Source organism: Drosophila tropicalis, unplaced genomic scaffold (assembly GCF_018151085.1).
Source record: "Drosophila tropicalis isolate 14030-0801.00 unplaced genomic scaffold, ASM1815108v1 contig_593, whole genome shotgun sequence".
NCBI lineage: Eukaryota > Metazoa > Arthropoda > Insecta > Diptera > Drosophilidae > Drosophila > Drosophila tropicalis.
Window position 1 is genome coordinate 22,376,784 of NW_027173070.1, and position 24,283 is coordinate 22,401,066.

Here is a 24,283-nt window from a genome sequence, read left to right on the forward strand (position 1 = left end):
AAAAAGTACTTTTGCAACACAAACACACACGCACGCACACACACACACACACACACACACACAGAAGAATATTTGGTTTTTGTTTAATTTACATCTTTAAAACATTAACGTTCTGTGTTGTGCGATGTGGACAGACTTGTGGATTCTGGTGGCAGTAATTAGTTTTCCTGGAGGATTAGCCTACAAGAATAGTGAGTGTGAATAAGAGCCATGTAAATCAGTAATACAGTTATAGCTCCTCTTCCCCGTTTGCTCTTCATTGTTTTCTCCGCACTTCATAGTTCGTTTGCAGGACACACTTTGCTCGGATGCTTTGCTTTATACGTTAGCTAAACCTTTTCGTGGCGATCCTACTGTCCGTTTGGAATTCGACGAATATTCTGGTTCCATAGTGACACAAACATGGAATCTAACTTTGCCTCTGGGTCACGCGGCAAACAAAATCAAGTACAACTGCCAATTCCGTGTTGTGACCAACGAACGTCCCCCGCGAGGTATTTACACAATCATCACAAAGCTAAAGTTCCGCAAAGATCCGATCTCACAAAAGTGCATCGACTACATCCAATTCTCAAGTGGCAATCGTCCTCCTAGTGAGAAGATTTGCAATGACATTGCCATTGATGGTCATGCTGGGCGTCTGATATTTGACCAACGCGATCGCGATGTCAATATCCATATTTACATTGAGAGAGATCGCCATATCTTTGGTGAACCGTTGGAACTGCGTATGGTACTCACAGCCCATTCTGAGTGTCAGTTCAATGGTGATTTTCTTTGCAATCCAAAGGATCCCTACTCCTGCATTTCAAGGCATTTTGTGGGAGACAATGTTACAAATTGCTTGTTTCCATGCCGTGATGAAGGTACTTGCTTTCATGATGTCATTGCCGCTGAGGAAATGGACACCACAAATGTGGCTTTATCTGCCATAACATCGCTAATCTTTACCATGCTGGGCGTGGGTTTCTGCGTATGGATCTGTTGGAAATACTGGAACTGTATTACAGTTCAGCAGCGTGCACACGAAGCCTCTGCGGCACGGTTTAATCAGCGCAGGACAAGGGTAAGAAAACGGATAATTGTAAAACTAATCTTAAGAATGGTAAGAAGAATATTAATAAATCTATAACCATTCTTTCATTATAATTTTAGTCTGATGTACCCACTATTGAGTTGCCAACGGCTCCATCCTACGACGATGTTGGTGTTGTCACAAGTGAGCCAGAGCAACAGTCAACAACACCGAAAGATTTGCCGCCCAGCTATGAATCTCTATTTCCAGATAGATAAAAGGCTTAGCCACAGAATCGATTATAGATTGTTTTGCTCCACTCTGTGCCAGTATAGGTTAGCACAAAGCAAAATCATTGTTATTCCCTTACACTGCCCCCTTTTCCCCTCCCTCTTTAGTATGTTATAGTGTTCAGAGAAATGTATTCGATGTAAATACTCCACAAGTTAGGACTGATTTTATGTTTTTTAGTTATGTTGCCCCCTTTCCCCAATCTAAAGAGATTTATAGTGTTCAGAGAAATGTATTCCATGTAAATACTCCACAAGTTAGGACTGATTTTATGTTTTCTGTTTTAAGTTATGTTGTTAGGCCAACATCATTGAGATTTTTATTTTATTTTTGTACATACTTAATTGAATTTTGATTTTTATTATTATTTTCCAATAGTTTTTTCCTTTTTTCTTAATTTTGGTTTTCTTTGTTTTCTTTGTAAAGCCTGTTTCAGTCACATTACTTTATTTTGTAATGTTCAATCTTTAATCTGTAATGTAAACAATTCTCACAATTCACTGTTGAAATCTCACGAAATTATCGAAAATGTATCAATTATTTACCTAAATAAGGCAAAAAAAAAAAACCTAAAAAAGAATATTATTATTAAGTGATCAGAAAAGAGATAATGATCTTCAAAGTATTTGTCTTCTTTATTGGTAGATAGCCGTAATTATTTGTAATGTTAAGAACTTAAATCCTAGATCAGCTCAAACGGCTTTCTAGTAGAAATGCAGGCACGCTTTTTGTATTAACTGTATTGTAGTTGAGAAAAACAAAACAAAAAAAAAATGAAAGACATTGTCAATTGTTTAAACACAAGTGTTAATCGTATGAAATTCCTACAATATGCATTCCAAATATGAAACAAACAAATCTCGAATACTCTAATACGTATTTAATATATATATATATTAATAATTAAACCAAAATATAATGTTAAACCAAAAATGCGAATGTCCAGCTCTATTTATAATTTCACTTTATTTTTAAGAATTAGTTGGATATTACAGATTTACTTGGCTTTTGTTAAAATTCGCAACTACCAAAATTTCATCATTTGGCGACACACAGAGAGCATTGAATGAATCAGCACGTGCTTATACAAACCTGTTGCCCCCAAGCAGGTCTTCACCGAAATAAAATGGCTCTAATCAATTGCCCATGACGACAATATGGACTGGATCTACCTACGTCAGTCTTGGATCTTTCTCCTTAACTTTGTTATGAGTAATGAAAGTTTGCTATTGTTTATTGAAGATATTGCATCACATTGTCTAGTAACGACTAGTAATCATTGTTCATTGAGTGATCAATTGACCAGACACCGGGCCAGTGGCACGTGTGTGTAAACAGATTTTACTTTGGGTCACTGTTTGGCCGTTGACTGTATGGCAGAACTGGTTTCTCTTTATCTTTACCGCAACATCGACATTGCCTTGAATCAGTTCAGAGACCAAAGCAATTAGTGATTGTATTTTTTCCGTAGGTAACTAGACTAAATAAGATAAATTATAAGTCTATACATATAGCAATCAAGTGTTAATTTTAATGCCGACTTCAACTCTGTGTGTGTGTGTGTTGGTGTTGGTGGGATGGCAACAAAGAGCAAGTTCAGGGAAATACATTTTTTTAATCCCAATCATAATTGACAATTTTACGAGACAAGATAACAGAAGGGAAGGGAAGGTCGTGTCAAAAAACAAATTTGTCTACGAAAAACTAATAAATAGAGTCAATATACATATACACTTTTTTAGAGAGAGAGAGAGTAGTGCCTAGAACACTCTATCTGAATGATGTTCAGGGCATTCAAATTGATGAAATTCATTAACACCTTAATCAGATCTACCAGCCACGCCCATAAAACCGCAAAAATGTATTGCGATTTAATACCGTTGGACCACATCTTTGGGTTTATTTATAAAACTGTAATCAAAAGAAGCAATAAACATCTGTATATGTATATATATGATCATATATAGTATCTGCATAAAGGTGAGCAGTATATGGTTCATATATAAGTGGAACAAATTGTCGATTTACCTCTCATTCTTAAATGCGAATGCGGCGGGTCTAGGGGGCCTATCACACTATTGGCGATAAAAACAATTAGCTACGTTACGCTAACTACCTATATATATATATATAGTAGAATATATGTATACCTTTATAGACATATCGAAAAAGCAAATACAATTTGTAAAAATTGTATATAAATATATACGTTTTTTTTATTTTTGTTGTTCTTTTTTGCATAAACGCAACGCAACACCACAAAAACCCGCCGAGAGCGACGAGCCTGCCTTCGGAGCCGCGTGATTCATATACTACATACAGATATTACAGACCCAGACAGAGCCAGAGCCACGACCAGCGGCAGCGCCAGCTCCGGCTCCAATCAGCTACAGCTAAAAGTTGTAGGTAACGACGCCAACACTTTCAGTCTGCGATACAAACTTGAACCTGAAAGATCAATTCGGTGGCTGCCGCGTGTGGCCCCTGTTTAAATTTTGTCGTTTTCGTTTTGTGTAAAGTGAAGTGAAGGTGCAAAGAGACAGAGATCTGATCTATACTATATATATATACATATACATACCTAAGTCGACTAAATACGATTCAATTGAGATAAACAAGCCATATTTAATACGAAAAATGACGGCGGCGGCGTGCAAGTTAACAATTCCAGTAATTATGATAGGTAAGAGATGGGAAATTAATATCGTTACAGTCTGTTACACAATAAAGTAATCTGAGCCCCTACATTGCTTATATTTATGAAATCAAATTAATTATGACCCCAAAATTCCAAACAAAGTTATCTGGTTTAAGCCCAAGCTGTGATTTGGTCTACACGAATCAATTTTGAAGAGGCGGCAATTCGGAAACGGAAACGGAAATGGTTCTAGTCTCCATAAGAAATGTATGTTTCATTTTTAAGGTGGTTCCCAAAAACAAAATAAACACCGATGCGGTGGTTCACAAAAGCCGAGCTTTAATCAGTATGACTCAGTCTTCCAAAAACCAATAATTTGGTCATAACAAACACTTTCTCATTGTCTTTAAAAAACTGAAAGAAAAGGAAAAGAATAACATAAACTTTAGCCACGTATCTCTTATCTCTTATTTTGCATACAAGAATTATATGGACCATGATTTGGTTTATAGCAGGTCATACATCTGTAAATCTTATCAAACAACAAGTTAAGTTAATCATAAACAATTTAATGATGTCTATATGATGATGTCTCTGATGACGGTGGTTGTCATCTCTGAAGCTTAAGATTAACTAAAGCCACAATACAACCTTCACCTGGCCAATGTGTGATTATAGAATGCATTGAAAATAATAATGTTTGCCTAGTGACATTTATCTAACTACATAGTTAACCTGTTTTAATAGAATCCATTTTGCGATTTTCCCACAATTGATCAAACTGGTTGGGTTAAGTCATGGCAAAACCCAATTCAAAGGTGCAATTGATTGGCGCGTGGCATTTGGTTAAAGCTAATACACAATAATACAATAGACTAAATCAAAATACAGTTAATGCTAATTTCAATTCAATCGTTAAATATGAATACAAAAAACGCATGTGATTGCCCCATTTGTATACTCTGTAAAAGAGTCATGAGGAAAAGGTTTGTCAAATATATTAGTCGAAATGTGACAGGCAAAATGGAAAATATGTGTGAAAATATCTTAAGTCAACTCATTCAGTACTTGTTAGTTGTTGCCCCCAAAAGAATATTAAGGGAAAGAGTATTTCTGACTCGTTTTTCAAGTTTTGAGTTTTATAATTAATTAATTCATCTATATATGTTGGATTATGCAGAATGGATGCTAATATACATATACATATTTTGTTATTGATATGAAAAACTACCAATTCTTATAAGTGAAATCTATCTTTTACCCTTATAATTAACAGAATTAAACTTTGGAATGTTTTAATTCAAAAGTATTTGCTTTGTTTCGATTCTGTGGTTTTCCTTTCCTTTTTGATTATTTGCAGACCTTTCCAGTTAATTCGGTTCTAGCCGGTTCGGTTAAGTTTTTATCTATTAAAAACAAAACACATTTTTGGCTAGCCATTAATATTTATACAACTGCTTTTTCAATTTCGAAAAGTGAACCAAACCAAAATTTACTCTCTCCATGAATCAAGTTCAATTACATGGCAAATTCTTCTGGGCCACAGCACCTAAGAAGAGTCAACAAGAGAAATTAAACATTAACAGGCAACTTATCATTATCATATTTCTTACCTCATTGCAATTATTTATATTTTGGAGAACTTCCTGATTCCATATAGGTAAAAAAAAGAGATCGTTAATTGCTTAAGAATCGTAGTTGAAAGGCCAACGACCTTAGAATAAAATCATTGTAGAGTCTTTTTTGGGCCACTCTGTTATAGGGTAATTGTAAGTCGATGGCAGAGGGCGTTCCAGTTCTATTGCCTATTAAATATTGATTGTTATTTATGCATAAATGCTACAACTTTAACTCTGACATGTGTACAAAGACAAAAAGGCAACGCACCCGTTGCCATTTCCATTCCTATCATTTGAATTTACTCAAGTGTTTGTTGACGTTGACTTGGGCACGTTTCCCATTAGCGGCTAATTACAATTTAATTGTTTTTTCTTCGCTATATGTTCGATTTTCGAACTGAAACTAGAACTGGGTGTGTCTCTCGCTCTCACACAATCAGTCTCTTGATATATGCTAGAAACCAGTTAAGTCTTATCAGTTTTTGTCTGTTTTTAGTTTCTCGATCTTGCTTTATATTCTACAATTCCCACTCTACACTTGTGACGTAATAAGTATGTTCATCCTTAATTGGGATTCATCTCGACCATCACGAATTAAAAGATTCCGCTGATTTAAGGTAGTTTTCCTTAGTGTAACAAGTGAGCCTAGGTCAACAAATTTTCTTGTATGCACCTCGTTTAGCTGCTCATCAGGAATGAGTTGTGAAATTGATAAATCAGTCCAGTGACATCATTGCAATTTATCAAAAATTTGATAATATATCATCAATGTTTGGTTTTTTTCTGATTTAGTGCCGTGTGCCAGTGCCATATTGATTCATGGATACACCTACTCTATTTTCACCGCTATGATTAAATTCCGACAGTTGTCAAGTCATCCCGATTAGGCCTTGTTTTGACTATGATGTAGTATTCATAATCTTTGCCAGAGTCTCGCTAAATCAGGCACTTTCACTTACTTCAGATAGATGAGACTTCTACAGACACGCCGACGGCAAAAACAAACACTAAAGACACTCTTATCACTTAAGTGGTGCGGTTTTCGAAATAATAAATTGGTTAATTATGGGTAGGTACTTAAGAACGATTAATTTACGATTGGCTTGCTCGACACTAATATCTATATTTAGAAGTTGGGCGCGTTTACTTTGTTTTTATCAGAAACCCTATCCGAAAGGTGTGCAAAAAAAAAGAAGAGTAAAATAGGTGTATCAGCTACTACTACTACGAGTATTCATTGTTCAGTTTTACTTTTTATGTATATAAGTATATATATGTATGTATATGCAATGTATACATATGTTTTTCTGTACCATACGACGGGTAGATAGCTTATCTATTTTCACTTTGATTTCTTGACTTTTATCAGTTTTATTACCAGTAAATCATTGGTGTAACATTTCTGTTTATTCTGTATTTCAGTCTGCAATGTCTTTGCGCCAAGTGCACACGGTCAGTCATACCTGCTGACGCTGGAGAACGTTCTCACACGTCAGTTGCCATACAATACGACTGGAAATAATAATACCTCCTTGGAGACCGAAGTGTTTGCCGATCCCACTGATAACAATACCAGGATATTTGTCTACAAGAACAGTAAGTAAGCCAAGAAGACTCACAATCATTTCATCATTCATGAGCTTCTCGAACTATTCGCCGAAATCATTGAAATTAATCACAATCATTGGAAACGGCGAGTAATTAAGTTATGGCACCCACCTAAGGGGCAAATCCATATCAAATCATATTGAGGTATTAGCGTAGTTCGATGACACGACATTAATGCGATTTCGTCACAACTACACAAACATTTCGATGATAAACCCAAACGTACGTGACGATATCATATAAGGTTTTTATGACTATACCAACCTGTAATGGGTTCAATCTTGAAGAGCTTTTCAATTCCATTTAACACTTGCGCTGGTTCGTACTTACCATCCATCCATCGAGCCATCGTCTGCTGTATTTTATGGCCATTAATTGTACTAATAGACGGTTTTTTTGTTTCTTTTCTTTTCCCTTGCCAGCTGTCGTTGAATCGTCGCCAAACGAACTCTCACAGACCGCCATGGATGTGATCACGATTGTGTGGTATGTGGCCACATTTTTGGCACTGGCTGCCTTCTTTATGCTGATGGCTTGCTCGGATCGTCGTTGTCGAGATGTCCGCAGTCATCCTAGTGCCACTACAAATGAGGGAATGCGTGCACCACCCACTCCTTCGCCTTCCTACAGTGAATTCGCTCCGCCCAGCTATGACACGGTGATCAAAATGCAACATGCGGCCAAGACAAGCGTCTTTGTCATACCGTTCAATGGGGAGCACAAGCCCAGTGAAGGAATCATCGCCACGCCCACTATAACTGCACCTGTCTGTAATGTGTTTACGGTCAATGAAGTGCAAAAAGCGGCGCATTAAATTGCCGATAAGCAGTTTATAAGAAAAATAACTACGTCTCTGTGATATTTGCTGTACGTACTGTTGTCCCAAGGCGCCATTTTCCCCCTATGGCGGAAGGCGGAACATGCGCCGAATATGTGTGCAGTGTGAAATGTATTTTGTATATTTTTTCCTCTCCTCTAGTTAAGTTCTTAATGCCAAGTATTTAACTGATATGTCAATTAGTTGTAGACACTAAGAAGACTGACCGCAAAATGAAAAAAATGAATGAAAATAAGAATTCAATTCGTATCCCACATATTTACATACAGTCGGGCAGTTTAACTGTATTTATGTATAGCTACCTACTAGATGAATAAGTTAAACAAATAATAAATTTTTCCTTTGTTATAATTGATATTTAAATTTCGTGAGAAATGCATTACACAGCCATCAAAGATGGGGAAGTTGACGATTACTCATCGCCATTTGCCATTGAGCTCTATTTGCTTCTAATAGAGTTGCTTTATAACCCATTCCTACGTCAAGATCAAAGTAACAATAATCACTTATTGATTCAAGGGCAACACTACGTATACGTAATAAGTTGAATATGCAACTGCATTGTTATAAGTTTTTCTTAATCCTATATTTTAAATCAACTGTGGACAAATCCAAGCCAGGACACCTTCCCAGGATATTTTCCGCCTTTTTCGGTAATCAGTCTTTACACTTTAAACCTCTGAAATAGTTTTTATAACCGACCTTTAAATTAACTGAATTATTAGTTCATTAAACTGTTATACGATTTAAGGAATTTGAAGAAAGTTTTCATAGTTTATAATTTATAGTAAATATTTAGAATTTCGTTTAAAAGTCAAAGCAAATGCGTCCCTGGCTAATGCAGGCAGATGAAGGTTTTCGAATGCAAAGTTATTTATTATATTTCGGACTCGTAATCTAATTGGAGCATTATCTATATGTATGTAAAAGTTTATGTAGAGCGACTTGTTGAGACCCATAGCACAAATAACAACTTTTTATCGGAAAACTAGCGAATAACGGGACTTACATTTTACCAAGTAAACGTATTTGGTACACAAATTTTATTGCAATATTATTGTGCAAATTGTTAAGTTTGGAAACAAATAACAAAACGGATATAAATAATTTGGTCACAATATCTAAAAATGATTTTAACTGATATGGCCAACGCTACCAAAGAAAAGGGTAGCAAAATTCAATTCAGTTTAAAGCTTCCATGATGTTTTACAGAGGTGTTTGTATGGGATAAAGCGCGGAAGACTTTGAAGAGCTTTGCTAGGCAACCTTTCGAGCTTTTGATTCTTGAGGACATGCCTCAAAGTATGCTATGGAAAATGTGATTGACTTTCTCAATGAAAACGGGGATTGAAGAAAAATTATGTGACATACTGCGGATGCCCTTTAAAAAGAGTTTTTTGAATCGTTTAGAAGGAACTCTTTTTGGAAAAAACTTACATTTATGAAATATTTGTATAAATCACTAGCAAAGAATATAAATTATCACCACCTTCTTTTATTTGTTAATAGAGGTTACTTATTTTATTAACTCATTTATACTTAATCAAAATTGTAAATATTTATTTTGAAAGCAAAGTTCTCTGACATCTGGCTAGTCTTAAGGTCTCAAAATGAATGCGTGAAGTGAATTAATAAAGTAGTCTCATTGTAAATGTCTTAAAAAAGGTTAAGCGATCAATGCACCACTTGAAATATGATAAGTCCATAAAAGATATAGAACGAGCGTTATTGAGTGTGTGTTGGTTTTTTGTATATACCAAATAGGATGTCATGGTCAACACATTTCGACCATTGTTGTCTTTGATCTAAATACAATTGTTTACAGATTAAATGGGTGTTAAGATAAACATCTGTTTTTCTCAAAAACACTAACAAAACACGGCGCATACGTAATGTGTGTGTGTGTGATTGTGAATTATTATATATTTTTCCAAATTATGTGTGATTGAAAAAATACAAAATAAAAATGGGAATTCTAAACATCACGAGAGGCGATTCCCGAACTCAAATTTAGAGTGGGAGAGATCTCTCACTCTCTCTCTCTCTGTTTCTCTCTCTCTCTTGCAAGAGAGAAAAGAACTGTAGCTGATAAGACGAACGGACGAGACAGAAACCAGATCATTTGCTTTATATGCAGTTAAATCACGTTATGCCTCGATAAATGCGGTTAAAAGACCAAATGCTGCAGCCGTCTTAAACAAAAGATCCCATAAATATTACTTGAATATGTTTGTGTTTATTTTGTTTTTTGATTGGAATCCGTTCATTAAGTGATTGGCGTGCTTTTCAGAGCGCGTGAGTATCATGCGCGTGAACAGATCAAATGAATTATGTTGCCGCTGAAGCCAGTTGGAGCTGTTGCTGCTGTTCAATTTGAAGTTGTTGCTGCCGCTGCTGCTGCTGTGCAAATACTCTCGGTCCGTCCCATCATATATTAATATTTCTTGAACGCTCTCACGCTCTTCAAATTGAACTGAGAGACGCCGGCGCCTCTGCCGCAGCGGTTCGGGAGCCCGCATTTTTACTATATCGCCGATTCGTTCGTCCAGTTGTGCAAAACGCTTTCGTTCAAAAGCATCTGTAGCGTAATTAGATGGGCTCAGTGATAGACGAACCGTGCTATAGAGTGGAAGAAATACGATTTGATATATAAAAAAACAAACAAGAAAAAACACACCCACACACCGACACACTCACTACAAACAACGACCAATCAACAAAATGTCTTTGAAAAATTGCTTGGTTGGCCTTTGCCTTTGGCTGGCAGCCCTTCAGATAGTTTGTGCCGATATTGAAACTAACGAAGTGAATGATAATGCTAGTCCCGAATATTACAGTAAGTCTCAGTCACTTTCAGATCTGTGAGTGAGTTAATCGAAACTCATATGTCTCCTTTTGCCACAGTGCTACAGGGTGTCCGTGTCTATGCCAACGATCGCCAGTGCGTTCTGGTGGGAGGACTTTGTGTACAATCAAGCGATTGCACAGAGCCCACAAGCAACAAAGGTCTATGTCCCAGCAATGCCCATTTGGGTGTGGAATGTTGCTACGAACGTAAGTACCAAGAATATATTGTTTTGAAAAGAAGAAAATGGGCTAAACCTCATGGTCAAATGCTTCCTCACACACTCCAGTTAAACCCCAACAACCTGTCCTCCTTCTCTAAGTCATGATTTCGACTCATTCCCAAAAAGAAAGAAACCAAATCTGTAAATGCCAAAATGTTTTAATCCCAATCCTCTCTATCCAATTGGTATTGCTTGCACATTTTCGCTTACTACTAATACTCACCTGTGTTTTGTACCCAACCTCTATCCAATCCAATCCATTATGTGTCCCATTCCAGTGCCAATAAGACCAGCTCCGTGCACTGAACATCTGGGTGTTTGTATGGACAGATGCCACCAGAGGCTACTGAGACCCGGTAATGACTGCGAAAATGGACAAGTCTGCTGTGTTTTGGTATAGAAATTTAATAACTTTACTCACTTCACACACACACACACACACACACACACACACACACACACACACACACACACACATAAACACAAACTGAATTACATGTATTTATTTAATTATATCTATATGCTTAAGAATGAAAAACAAAAATATACATCATAAATTGGAAAAACGCATTGTAAATATTTTTAAAATGATTTCGTATTCAGAATTTGTTTTGCTGTCACATGACCAGAATACAGATTATGAATTATGTAAGTATGTTGAAGCTGAATCATATTCTCTGGGACTTTGGCTAGAGGTTGTCTGTCCAGGTCAGAGTCTTATCTCATTATCAGCCCCAGAGATCCCTCTTTCTCTCACTCGCTCTCTCTCTCTGAAGCTCCCCTCTGACTTGTCACGTGTCTCAATCGTTTTCCAGTGTCCGTCGTACAGTTGTGCGGGAATCCAGAAAATTAAATCCGGAGATAATCACGATTTCTGCACAAAAACACGCAAAACAACTCGACCTAATCTCCCATCCTCTCTCCCTCTGTTACTTTCAATGTCAAGTTCAGTTGGATCAAGCTGACAAGATTCCATGTTCTGTGGACTGTTTTGTTTTGTGCTTCGCGAGCAGAACACAAATAAAAAGAAAAGAAAATAGATTTCAATTCGAAAACCATTTCAAAAATAAACGGCCTTGCCGATGCCGCGGCGTTCATGTTCATCAGATGCTCCTAATATCTAAAATGTGAACACACACGATTCAGTTTTATACATAGTTAGTTGTTCATGATTTCATTGCTAATGTTCCAATACATTTCCATCTCGTCATTTATTTATAGGCGCGTGGGTAGGTCGTTTCTCGCTCTTGAGTTGAATGAATTGAACGTATTGCAAGGCGGCATTGAGGCATTAGACAATCCGATTACAATTCATTTGAAATAACTCAATGAATGATTAGCATTAACTAACTAGGCACTATCATTATACCCTTGCCAACGAGAGAGAGAGTGTAGTAAAATTTTTAAGAATCTCAACTTGTTTTTGATTTGTCGATGTTTTTTCTCATTATTTCTTAAATATGAGTTTCAATATCCTTCGCCCATACCAGCAAAGTTCTGTATCTAGCAAGTATTTTTGAAATCTCTCTCGACTAGCTTCGATTTTACTGTGTCCCATCTAGAAAAGACTCCTATTCCATCCCAGTTCTGGTATTTGCACCTGGAAAGGCTCTTATTTGCTGTAGACGGCTGAAAGCAGTACAGAATTGGCGAACGAGTTTCAGGACATTTCCACTAGACAATACATCATGTATAACTGAGGACTCATTGTGTCAATTATTTGGGGCTCATGGGTTAATTATACTCAAAAAGTCCTTAAAATACTCAAAAAGTCCATTCCTGACGAAAAAGATTAGCGCCATTTGGACCAAGTCCAGTCGAAGGTGTGATGGTGCGGGGAGCCATCACTTATTCTGAAACCTTTGTGGTTCTTGATATCGCGAATGAATGCAGAAAACTACAAGGAAGTGTTAGGAGTTTGCAGTGGTACACAAAGCGACAAAGCCCCAATTTAAATTGTGGATGAAGAGCCAAAATGTAGAAGGACTTTGATGGTTCCACATACTTGCCTGATCTAAATAATATAAAAAATATACTAGTCGGTTAATCAGTATCATTCAAAATCGGACTTAATAAAAGGCATTAATTTCATTAAATTATAATGCCAAATTGGAGGAATCGATGCTAATTCGAATTTTCGGGGTAATAACAAACAAAAGCGGGACCAGCCATTAATAAACAAAGTTCATACGTTTCACTTTTTCTAAAACTTATATTTTTGACTTATCTCCGATGGCGCTAACCCGCTGAACAAATTTTCAATACCATTTTTTCATATTTCTTTAAACAACAATTATTTTAAAAAGACAAATTGTAAAAAACTTGAGTCAATTGTTCTAAACGGTTTGAAATATATTTAACATTCACGGTGAATGGGAGCGGGCGGTAACCTGATGAGGGGCAGTAGTTATATTGTTGCTAAGATTTCATGGTTAATGGAAACTAAAATATTACTTTGACAACTTAATATACGAATACCTAGGCCAGTCCTCGGTAGATGAGTGGTCTAAATGGCGCAGTCATTTCGGCAACTGAACAATGAGGATCCGAGTTCGAGTCCCAGGCTAGTGTATGGATGTAACTTTCGTCTAAGCCGAAGGCATTAGTTGCCAGTGCTTGTAAAATATGGTTAGGTTGATAGTTTACAACTATATTCTATACTTATAATAACAATAACGATTACTTAGTATGTAGCTGGGACTATATTTCCACAGTTTGTTCTTTTGGTAATACAAAATTCGGATCAAAATATTTTGGAAATAGTTTTCTAAATATCAAAGAATAAACGCTATATTATCAATTAGCAGTCCAACTTGGATTAGCTCGAAAATTTGGATAAAAAATAAATGTATTTTTTAATGTCAACAAAGGATGCAGGACTTCTTTTAGTCAATTGGGCAAATATATCCATGTATGTTCATTTTTTAATAAGAAAATTAATTGTCAGCAATCATAAAAAAAGTTTTAATATATTTATACATTCAAATGTGTAGAAATGGTCAAAACAGATGAAAAAAAAAATAAAATATTTAAATTTAAAAATTTAATTATATGAATGCAGATTAAATAAAAAGTAGATACTTAATAAATAGTAAGTAACTTTTCCTACTTTAATTTATTGCTTTTACTTTTACTTTCAACTCGAAGCTTTTTTTGAGTGTTAAATGTTTCAGACGAATGGAAAGTGACTTGTTCTTCCTGTTCCTTCCTGTGGACTATTTTTTTTCAGACGAACTGTTTTTAGTCATCTCGCTTTAGAAAATGTAGCCGCCAATTAAATTGAAATAGAAGCTCATTGCTAATTTTTAATAGCCTGAAACCGAGAGTCTAGTTTACGGTCACACATGCATTATGCATCTGTGTTAGTCAGTAGTTAGTAAGTGTATATGTATTAAGTATATTCATGGTCATTGGCGCCATGTAATTCCCTTAATTTCAGTTTGCTTTTCAACCTCCATCAATGCCAGTGAAAACGACGACGACCTTGGCATTTTCTATATAGTTCATCACCTCCGTTCAGTTCCCGCCGAAGTGTACTAGGCCCCCACATGGGTCTGGGTCTGGGTCTGGAAACAAAAACACTTCAACTGCGTCTTAGATTGCATAAGTTATTTATTTATTTTTCTTTTGCTTTATTCTTCTTTTTTCATTTGCAATTTACTGTGGAATATATGTATGTATATGAGAGTGCAAATATATTTCGCCTTTTTGACTGAGGCTAATTTCAAATGAATCCAAACTGAAACTAATTTGTAACTGCAAAAAACAAAAAGAGGAAAAACTCAACTGAAGTAGCTAAGCAACAAATACCTTGTATTTAAAAGGAGCAACTATTGTCTTAGATTTCTTAACAGATCCTTGTGGGTTTTATTGAAGTCTGTGTTATATGCCATTTTAAGGAAGTTATTCCAAATTATTGTGTTCAGATTATGAACCGTAAAAATGGTCTTCATAGTTTAATCCGTTTTTGTTACAGGTGCATTTGAACAAAGAAAAGTTGGTTGTTTGGGAGGCATATATTTAAGACGTTTTTATCAAAATCTTAAATATTAAAGATAGACGATTAATATCTTTGAATAGATCTAAAAAAACTGCACAACACAAATTTTTGAGTTAGCCCCAACTTTCGATTTGGAGCCAATTGAAAATCTGAATTTTGTATGGAAATTTGTAGTCCTTTGGGCGAGTCCATTTTAGGACACTAATTCATACTAAAGTACTTTTTTCCTTGAACTACGAAAGAAAGTAAATTGAATTTCCCGTCGAATGACATATTTTTCATTAAAATCGGATAATAAATAGATAGTTTTTATTGCCTATCTATGTAGACTAGGGCGGGTCAATTTATACTGCTTACGAAAAACGCACATCAAATTAGGGTTCTAAGATGAGTTCCAAGATATCCTTAAATACACAAACATACCAAGAAATACCTTAAACCCTAAATAGAGGCTTTTAATTTTAGACACAGACTCTTCGTCTGAATTTAGGGGGCGGTTTTGCCTTTTTTTCGTTCCATACAAATTGATCCACCTCAATGTATACGTACACCCAGATGTATAATACATATATCACATTTCGCCAATGTTCTTTCTAGAAAATTGACTTAAGTTTCTTATGTTCAAACATCTGTTCTGAGGGCAGCCTTCTTGGAACACTTGGTTAGTTTGGCTCCAATATATTTGATATCTTTACACAACTTTTCACAGATTGTCAGTTACAGATTCATTTAAAATATAGTGAAAATACAAACAATCTTAATATGCCACTAGAGAAAACGAACTGGTTAATTACCAGTTAAGTAATGCTGTCGAAACATATTTGTTATTCCCGAACCATAGTTTTTCGATTTAGCCCATAAGCTTGAGATTTTGTCGGTTTGTCTAAGCGACTGTATATAAACATTGAACTAATACTGAAAATTTTGAACTTAAACTCAAACCCCAGAGTTCACTTATCTATAAGACTTCGAATCCGTGATTTAAATGTTCAGATCGGCTTTGGTTTGCAAGATATTCAATGGAGATTTGCCTATATCTCAAACTAGCGTCAGTCCCAAAACTAGTTGTGCTCTTGTTTTAAAAGAGTGATATTTATTCTTGGTCTTTGGGTCTGGGACTTGGAATCTTTTTGTCAGCCTGTTTAAAAAACATCATTTCATGTTGATGAAAATCCAAGCAAGTGTGGGAAGTTCTCGATTTCCTAGAAGAACAAAAGAAGTACATATGTACTTACATGTATGTAGAGCTCAGTCTGAAGACTTTTGCTTGTGAGTGTAAGCATTTCTAGCATAATAACTAGTCAATGTGAATGTCAAGACTAGATCTTGACAGATTTAGATTATAGATTAGATCCATTCTCTCGTCTCCTATGTAAGCATATGGAATATGGATAGTTTTTTTGTTGCTATATTTGTTGACTGACTGAATATGCCTTCTTAATCTTTGAGCTGTGCAGGGTGTAGGCAAAAACCCCATAATAAATATTGTATGAGTGTGTTTTCATAGGTATTCCGTGTGGTGTGTGGCTTATCAGGGGCTCATCCATCCATCCATCGGACATGTCATATAATAAATTATTTATGTGCTTTTTTGTTTACGTTTTTGTTTTCAATTTCGTTTTTGTTTTGACGCTGCTCATCGACTGCCGAGTAATATTAGCTAATCGTCGATTTTTATTTCGTTTGCGTTTCTCTCTCTCGATTTCAAAGAGCGAAACTAATAAATGTTTGAGATGTGCTCATATTTCATGTCAAACTTGGCACTTGCCGGGATTTTTTTTCCTATATTACTTTTTTTTTTTACTCATGCTCCTTCAATTGCGTCGCATTCTCTGTGGCCTGAGGTCACGCAACGCAATTTGCATCTCTGTTCTGTATCCTTCACTCCTTGCACTCCTTGTGCCGCTGCTGGTTTTTTTTTTTTTTTGGTTTTTTATTTCTTTTTCATATTTTTCACGTTTAATTTTTATTTTTCATGTGTGGAGTATAAAAGAAAATGATTTTGTGGCATAAATTAATGCCGAAAGGCACACGAAACACTATTAAAAAATACTTCCCACTCCACTGCCCGACCACCACCCACCGCCCATCACTACGGATGATGATGATGATGTATGCTGCACGCCGCATACGGGTTGGTCCTGGGCCAAAGGATATGCGCACAAGTCAATGGCTTATAGAAAAGCCAGGATATTCACTACGTGGCATGCTTGGTTGGAGGATGTCATGCGAGATGCCACAAGGCAGCAGGCAGAACTGTGCAGCGACTGTGCTGCTACATGGCAGAGCTTTTCATGCAATTAATCCTTTTTCTTCATCCTTTTTGGAGTCACTGCACTGCCTCCATTTTCTGCGTTTTGCTCCTCTGTCTGCCAAATGACTTTTTAAGTTAATTTCTTATGCGAACGAGGGCTCATGTTGTCCTTCAACATGGCCAGGAAATACAATGTGTGCCGACACCCGCTTGGAGCGGGCAAATTGGGTGCCCATTTCATGAATGTAAGTACCTATGTAAAAAGGTCTTTTGATCATCTTTAATCCACTGTTGTCTTATTAAAAACATTCATCAATGCAAGTTAAAGTATTTAAATATCATTTACCAGAACTTAAAAGTTATTTTTATCTATCTATCTACTTAAAATGGTCTCTGGGTTGCAGTTGCTGAATATGAATCCCATTTTAAAAGGTCCTGTAATGTCCTGGGATATGTTACTTCACACTTAGTTATCAATTCAATTCAGTTTATTAATAGAGGAGCATACCTCTCAAAGACAATTTCATCTGTCTTTCATATGACCCTTTACAGTTTGTGTATCTTAATCTATTCAAAGATATTCGAGTGCATTTGTATTTTATCGCCATATAGCGTAAAGTTATGCAAATGAAGTGAACCATTAATATAACCTTAAAGAAATTCTGTTGTCGGGCTTCTTTCTAAACAGTTTATATGGGAGGACAGCTAAATAGACCTTCTACTCAATGGAGAAACATTTAGTTGTTGGTTTAGCTAACCCACATAGCCAAACTTATCAACCGTCATAGCAAGCGGTTTGCTGATCGTCTTGCAGTCAATCGAAATCTCTTGGCCAACTTCAGTAACTCAATTGAGGATTAGAATACGACTAACGCGAGTTAACATTTCAAACACCTTAATTAAATAACGTTTACATTTAATTATTTAAAATTGTATTATACTAAAGATAAAGATTTAAGTTGTAACTTTGTTGTAAAAGCAGCCTTAAGCTTAGAGAACGCAGAAGGAAATAAAGAATCTAAATAAGTCGACAGTGTGGATAAAGGCATAGAATTATGCAAAAAAGGTTTGAAAAGAAAGCTAATAATTAAAAGATCGTAAAAAGGGACACAGCGGACAATGAATCAAAGCCTACTAGTTAGTTCCAATGGATTGACAGGTGTGTCAGTTATAGCCCTGGTTGAGCAGCTAAGCAACCTTAGCAACAAATGTTGAGAGGTGTCTTCAGGTCAGGTCCTATAAAAAGGGGGGCCACGGGCTAGAGAGCTCAGTTAATAAACCCCCAGTTACAAATTAAAAGTGTTAGAGTGAAAGTGAAAAGTCTAAAGTGGAAATTATAAATAACATGAGTGAAGTGAACAACAGTCTTGGCGCCCCGACACATACACTGCGCGCCACTTGAATAGGACACCTATAAAGTAGATTTTCTTTAGTTGAAGGATATTTCAATCCACTTTTAATAAAAATATTACTTAAAATAAAAGTTATTAGAATGTTTTTAAACAAAAACAAAATTTTTTTAATAGTGTGTTGAGCCACCTTTCTTCTCTAAAACCTCACACATACTGTTTGGAAAGGATTTATACAGTTTTCCCAAATAATTCAGGGAGATTGAGCCCCATGCAGATTTGATAGCTGCAATTAGCTCCGGAACGCTCGAATATTGCTGACCTGATCCATCTACTTGACGTATTAGCCATCCCCACACATTCTCAATAATATTCAAGTCCGGTGAATAGTGTGGCCAGCTTAATAGCTCCATGTTTTGGCTCGCTATATACGATTTAACAATCCGGGGCGTATGTATAGGAGCATTATCGTGTTGAAAAATCCATTTTATGTTGTCAAAAAGAGTTTGGAAGTGTGGAAAGGCCTCTTTCAATATACCATTATAGCACAACGCATTCATGGTGGTTGGAACAAATTTAAGCTCACAGGTGCTATAATAGGAAATGGCCCCCCACACCATAATACCTCCAGCACAGCTGTGCAACTTATCAAGATGGTGTGGTTCTTTCCGAAGATCATGAAAATAGTAGTTATAGCTATCGGGGCCCTCCAAATTAAACTTTTTTTCGTCCGAAAAGACAACACGATGCCACTCCGAAGTCCAGGTCATATGTGCATGAGCGAACCCAAGGCGTTGCAACTTTCGAACCGGGTTAAGGGGTGTACATATAATATAAAAATAATACGAATTTCGAATTCTATACGTGATTTTAAAAACTATAGGTACCAATAAGTTTTTTGAATGTGAAAATCTTGTGGTTTAGCTGTTCAGCTATTTTATTTTTTTAATTTAATAGCTTTTCCTCATTTAAAGCAAACTTCAAATAACAATAAAATCTTTATTTGATTTTTATACCATGGCCCATAAGGTGAAATGGTATATTAAAGTCGCCAAAATATATGGAACAGGCAGAAGGAAGCTTTTCCGACCCCATAAGGTATGTATGACATACATACATACATACATACATACATACATATGTATTTAGATCCCACCTTTTCGGTCGTCACAACTTGACGCCAAAAATCTCTTTCTCATTAATGACCTCGATTGTTTGTCATCGATATCATCGATAACTTTTAAGTTGTGGACCTCAGAACTGGTTTAATACAATCGACCGCTTCTCGTCTCGCGATCCATTCGCACATATATTCTTGATCAGCATGGGAAGCTGAGTCGAAAGAAAACTCGATTCTCTCCCGTAATTTTATGCCATGAAAATTGGCACACTTAAATTTGATATTAATAATCAGCAACGTACCAAATTTTATCCAAATCGTACAAAAACCAAGTTTTGCATATAAACATTTTGCGATAAGGCCGGAGTTGGCCGTTGGCTGATGGGGGCGCTAGTGTGCGCATATTCTTGAGTGCATGGTATACTTACGTCGGCGAAACGACTTACTTACTTCATTTGTTATCAGGTTTCTCCAACTTGGCAGAACGTTGGGCCATTATGATATCAGATTCCCTGTCGGGGCATGTAGAGAGAGAGGGTCTGTGTGCGTAGATATCTAGGACATATACACACCTATAGACACTTGTTTGCCTCCTCAGTAATCCGTTCTAAGAAATCCCATAAAATTTTTAAACAATTATTCAACCATCACCTTGTAATTTACACTAAAAAACATGAAGACCACATTATCTCAAAGGCTGTATACATATGTACATATCCTTTTGATTTCAGTGAACAATCAAAACTGCTCAATTCCATAAAGATAAGGGCCCGCCCATAAAATTAGGAAATTACTGCAAAAGGTTTATGACGAAAGGAACTACTTCCATATAGCTTTAGATCTCTTTAACATATTAAATGGAAAACAAGGTGAAGAAAGATTTTGAGCTTTCCACTTGCCTTTGTTTCAAATGAGTTTCAATGTAAGTGATTGCTAAAACCAGTTTGGCCTAAATTTTGATTTGAACTGTTTGGTTCAATATTTGAATTCAAAGGATACATACAATGTGCCAACAGCCCTTGTGATGTCGCTTTGTCAATCTTCAATTTTTATGCAAATTGAAGTTCAAATAGCAGAAAATGCAATTACTTAAATTTTCTTTGACAAATATGGGAAGTAAAAGCCGTCCCGCCACGCCCCCGGCCCACTTCACTTTCACTCTCGAGCCATGGCAATAATTCCATTACCAACATGCAAATGCTGAAGGTGTTAAAATTTGTGCTCGGCTTTCGAGCACACGCGTAATCTTGTCGAGCATCGGAATTACATCATGCCTAGAAGAGTTGAAATAAAATTTTTACAATTAGGCAAAATAAAAGATGAGTTGGGGGGGCACAAAACATAAAGTAACCGAAACGAAACAAAATTTTTGTATGACGTTGTGTTGGAAACATACACAAAATGCCTTTGGGGCATTGTTTCATCATCTTCTTGTGTGCGTTTTGTTTTTTGTTGGTTCTTTTACATTTTTTGGTTTTGTGCCCTGGCTCCGTTAACGGGATTAACCGCAATTTCTTTAATTAAAATTTTTACCCCCTTTAACACTGGGTGAGGCCAAGTTACAGGGCAAAAAGGATTGTAAATTACGCTGTCAGTCAGTCGTTGTCTGTCAACAACAATTAAAACGGGAAGCAACAGCAACAAATTAAAAATTCATCTTCCGCTTTCCACCTACAAAATATACCATATACCAACTATATACATACATACATACATATATAAAGCTATTCCATCTCCAGGTTTTGTAACTTTTTCTTTTCGCTTTCTTTCTGTTTTTTTTTTTATCGACTTGATGTGGTTCTTTGGCCTCCAGGATTCTAATTTTGTATACCCTTTCAAATGGTGCTTTAGTTTTCTTTATATGTTTTGTCATACAAATTAAGATTTGATTAATCACGGACTGGGGAATATACATATATTCCAACTTACTTACCAGAGGAAGCCGAGAAGATCAGCCAGATTAACAGATTTCTAGATTTAGTTCTTTAGACAAACAGATTTCTAGATTTAGTTCTCTTTGTTTAAGTTTTTCCAACCCAACATAACTTGTTAGTAATAACACATTTTCATATATGGTAGATTCTTGTGGATTGTTTGCTAATAATATCATATCGTAAATCTACATAATCGTCATAATAATTCATAAGTTGAGGGGATAAGATTTATAACCTGAACTTTTTAGTAAGTTTTTTACCACTTATGTACATATAGGCCGATCATATAAAATTACTTTTGTAAGGACATATAAACTTCGACATAAGTGAAGCCAACTTTTTTGATGTATATATTTTTTTTGTGTTGTTGTCTTACAATTTGATTGAAGCTTCTTCTTGAGGGTGTTTCCGGTTCTTCGTTTTCGCTTTTACCTTTTTTCTTAATTGGGTTGGGGTGAAAAGGGTTAATTATTTTCTACATTGGCATATTTGTTGATGAGGCTTAGTAGACGTCTTGATGTTCCATTCCTAATAAGAGAGAGAGAAAAAAAATTAGAGTGCGTTTGGCTTTTACACACACAGAACGGCGATTTGGGACTGGCATTTCAATTACAGCTAATCAAATTTTTTTTTATTTTGCTCACCCATAATAAGTAGCTAGACATGGGCTTCCTTTTTGTTTTCTGTGCCGGAAGTGCCCCTGGTGCATATAGATCTTCAAATTTACATTACTTTTGTTTATCCTTCTTTTTTTACTTGATGCCAATTTAAAAAGTTATGCGACTATAAGGCGAATCGGCCTATTCGATGTTCATTACACTATTTACTGAGTGTTCTATCAACGAATTCATGCATTTCGGTTACAGAATTATACAAAACAAACCGTTTCCAAGATAAAGCCAAAATACGTTTGGCAGTGTTGAAAAACATCAACGATTATTGGCAAGTGTGACCAATCAAGACTTATCAGTGTTGGTAAAGGTAACAAAGCGTAAGTGCGAAACCACATGTTTTGAAGAAGAAAATTTTGTCAAATTGGCTATTTAAATGATCGGAAAAATGGACACTTTTACTGTGGACAGTTTTAAAATGTCCTTTAGACGATGGTGCTTGAGTTACTACTTTCGCGAAGAAATGGTGGGTAAAACAGGTTGACATTGTGAAGGAAATACCATTTGAAATCTCCTTTTCTAGATGGAATACAGTCTGAAACGAAAGTGGACTGATGTGGTGCGGGAGTGTGAGGTGGACAGGAAGAACTTGGTGAGTGCATCAATGATTTTAATACTAACTTACATACAATCATATGTTGTTGTTGTTTTTTTTTTTTTAGATTGAGTCTACCAGGTTTTCGATAACTTTGGTTCGCTCCTGTATCAACAAAGGTAAATGTTAAGAGTTCGAATTCTCAACTTTTCTTGTCAAACTGATCTCTCCATTTCATTTAGATGTCTCTTTAGTTCAAAAGAACTATCAAACCCAACTGGCCAAAAATGTGGTGGGCAAGATCATAAAGCTTGTCCCGGATGAAGATGGCCAGTTGGTATTCCTTGTCAAACTCGAAGGCGTTGATCAACTACTGACAGTACCACCGAAAGTGGCGAACGTTACAATGCCTCATTTGGTTGAAGAATTCTACAAGAACCGCCAGTCGCAGCATCATTTAGTAGCGTCATTGTTAAAGGAAACATGGTGATCTCATGGTGATTCTCCTAAAAAACATTTTATCCTTAATAAAAGTGCACGCATCCATAATATGTTTCAGCATTTCTTTATAAGCAGAGACTTTCGGTTAGGAGACTCAGAAATCTAGTTAGTTGTTTTAGGTAAATGTGGGTGATTAGGAAAAAAATCACTTTCAATTCAATTCTTTGCATTATTTCCTTAACAACTCGTTCTCAAGCTATTGATATTTTTTCTATTTGTATTTGTTATAACTTATGAGTAATATTAATAAGATTTAAGCCTGTATCTCTAATACTTTTCTTAATACCAAATTTTGAGAGAATCATTATGCCACAAATTTTGTACCAAATGAAGCCTTAGAATTTCTTTGTGAAAATTGAAATTTGATCTTTAGTCGCCCCATGCCACTTATTCGTTCTTAAGGTAGATTTCTCGTAAACTACAAAAAATCCCAGGCAAAAGGAAGTATTTATCAGATGAATTTATATAGTAGGCAACATATAATATGTGACAGGTTTCCTCCCTTTTCAGGTTTTCTCCATTTGCAAGAGAGAGATCAGCAGGAGTCAGCATATTGTGTGTTCCAAGTTTTTAGTATTAATTTTGCCAAATTAAAGCACTCATAGATCAAAATCAAATGGCATCATCCACTTTTGAAGATTATTTCTACCATGAAAGACAAACGTCTTTGTAAGGAACATGAAACCAGCGGGGAGCTGAGCTATAAGGACTTTTCTTCTTATTGAATGTTACATTTGCATATAAATTTTTGCTTGCTAAGTAAGAAAAGGCTTAAAAAACATTTCAACACATTTCACATTTGGTTTAGTCCAACTGACTAGTTCCAATATAAATGTATCTTA

At 35.9% G+C, this 24,283-nt stretch overlaps 3 protein-coding genes and 1 long non-coding RNA gene across 5 annotated transcripts; all 4 read left to right on the forward strand.

Annotated features, from left to right (window-relative positions):
* The first annotated feature begins 3 nt into the window (after nucleotides 1-3).
* On the forward strand, nucleotides 4-2,239 carry LOC137577224 (uncharacterized). The gene is made up of 3 exons (XM_068290628.1): nucleotides 4-191; nucleotides 282-1,066; nucleotides 1,156-2,239. Exons 1-3 carry the CDS (start codon nucleotides 125-127, stop codon nucleotides 1,291-1,293), a joined length of 990 nt encoding a protein of 329 aa, XP_068146729.1. The 5' UTR covers nucleotides 4-124; the 3' UTR covers nucleotides 1,294-2,239.
* A 1,205-nt stretch (nucleotides 2,240-3,444) lies between these two features.
* On the forward strand, nucleotides 3,445-8,360 carry LOC137577095 (uncharacterized). The gene is made up of 3 exons (XM_068290476.1): nucleotides 3,445-3,989; nucleotides 6,986-7,159; nucleotides 7,594-8,360. The coding sequence occupies exons 1-3, from the start codon at nucleotides 3,944-3,946 to the stop codon at nucleotides 7,983-7,985; spliced, it is 612 nt and encodes a 203-aa protein (XP_068146577.1). The 5' UTR covers nucleotides 3,445-3,943; the 3' UTR covers nucleotides 7,986-8,360.
* A 2,212-nt stretch (nucleotides 8,361-10,572) lies between these two features.
* On the forward strand, nucleotides 10,573-11,647 carry LOC137576904 (uncharacterized). Of its 2 annotated transcripts, none has more exons than XM_068290244.1 (3): nucleotides 10,573-10,845; nucleotides 10,914-11,063; nucleotides 11,144-11,647. In XM_068290244.1, exons 1-3 carry the CDS (start codon nucleotides 10,731-10,733, stop codon nucleotides 11,173-11,175), a joined length of 297 nt encoding a protein of 98 aa, XP_068146345.1. In that variant the 5' UTR covers nucleotides 10,573-10,730; the 3' UTR covers nucleotides 11,176-11,647. The 2 variants fall into 2 exon arrangements, with proteins under 2 accessions (XP_068146345.1, XP_068146343.1); XM_068290242.1 differs by having other exon boundaries at nucleotides 10,580-10,845; nucleotides 11,356-11,647.
* An 11,283-nt stretch (nucleotides 11,648-22,930) lies between these two features.
* Nucleotides 22,931-23,491, forward strand: LOC137578104 (uncharacterized). The gene is made up of 3 exons (XR_011032544.1): nucleotides 22,931-22,997; nucleotides 23,068-23,119; nucleotides 23,183-23,491. It is a non-coding gene; the product is annotated as an uncharacterized lncRNA (long non-coding RNA).
* Nucleotides 23,492-24,283: the final 792 nt, after the last annotated feature.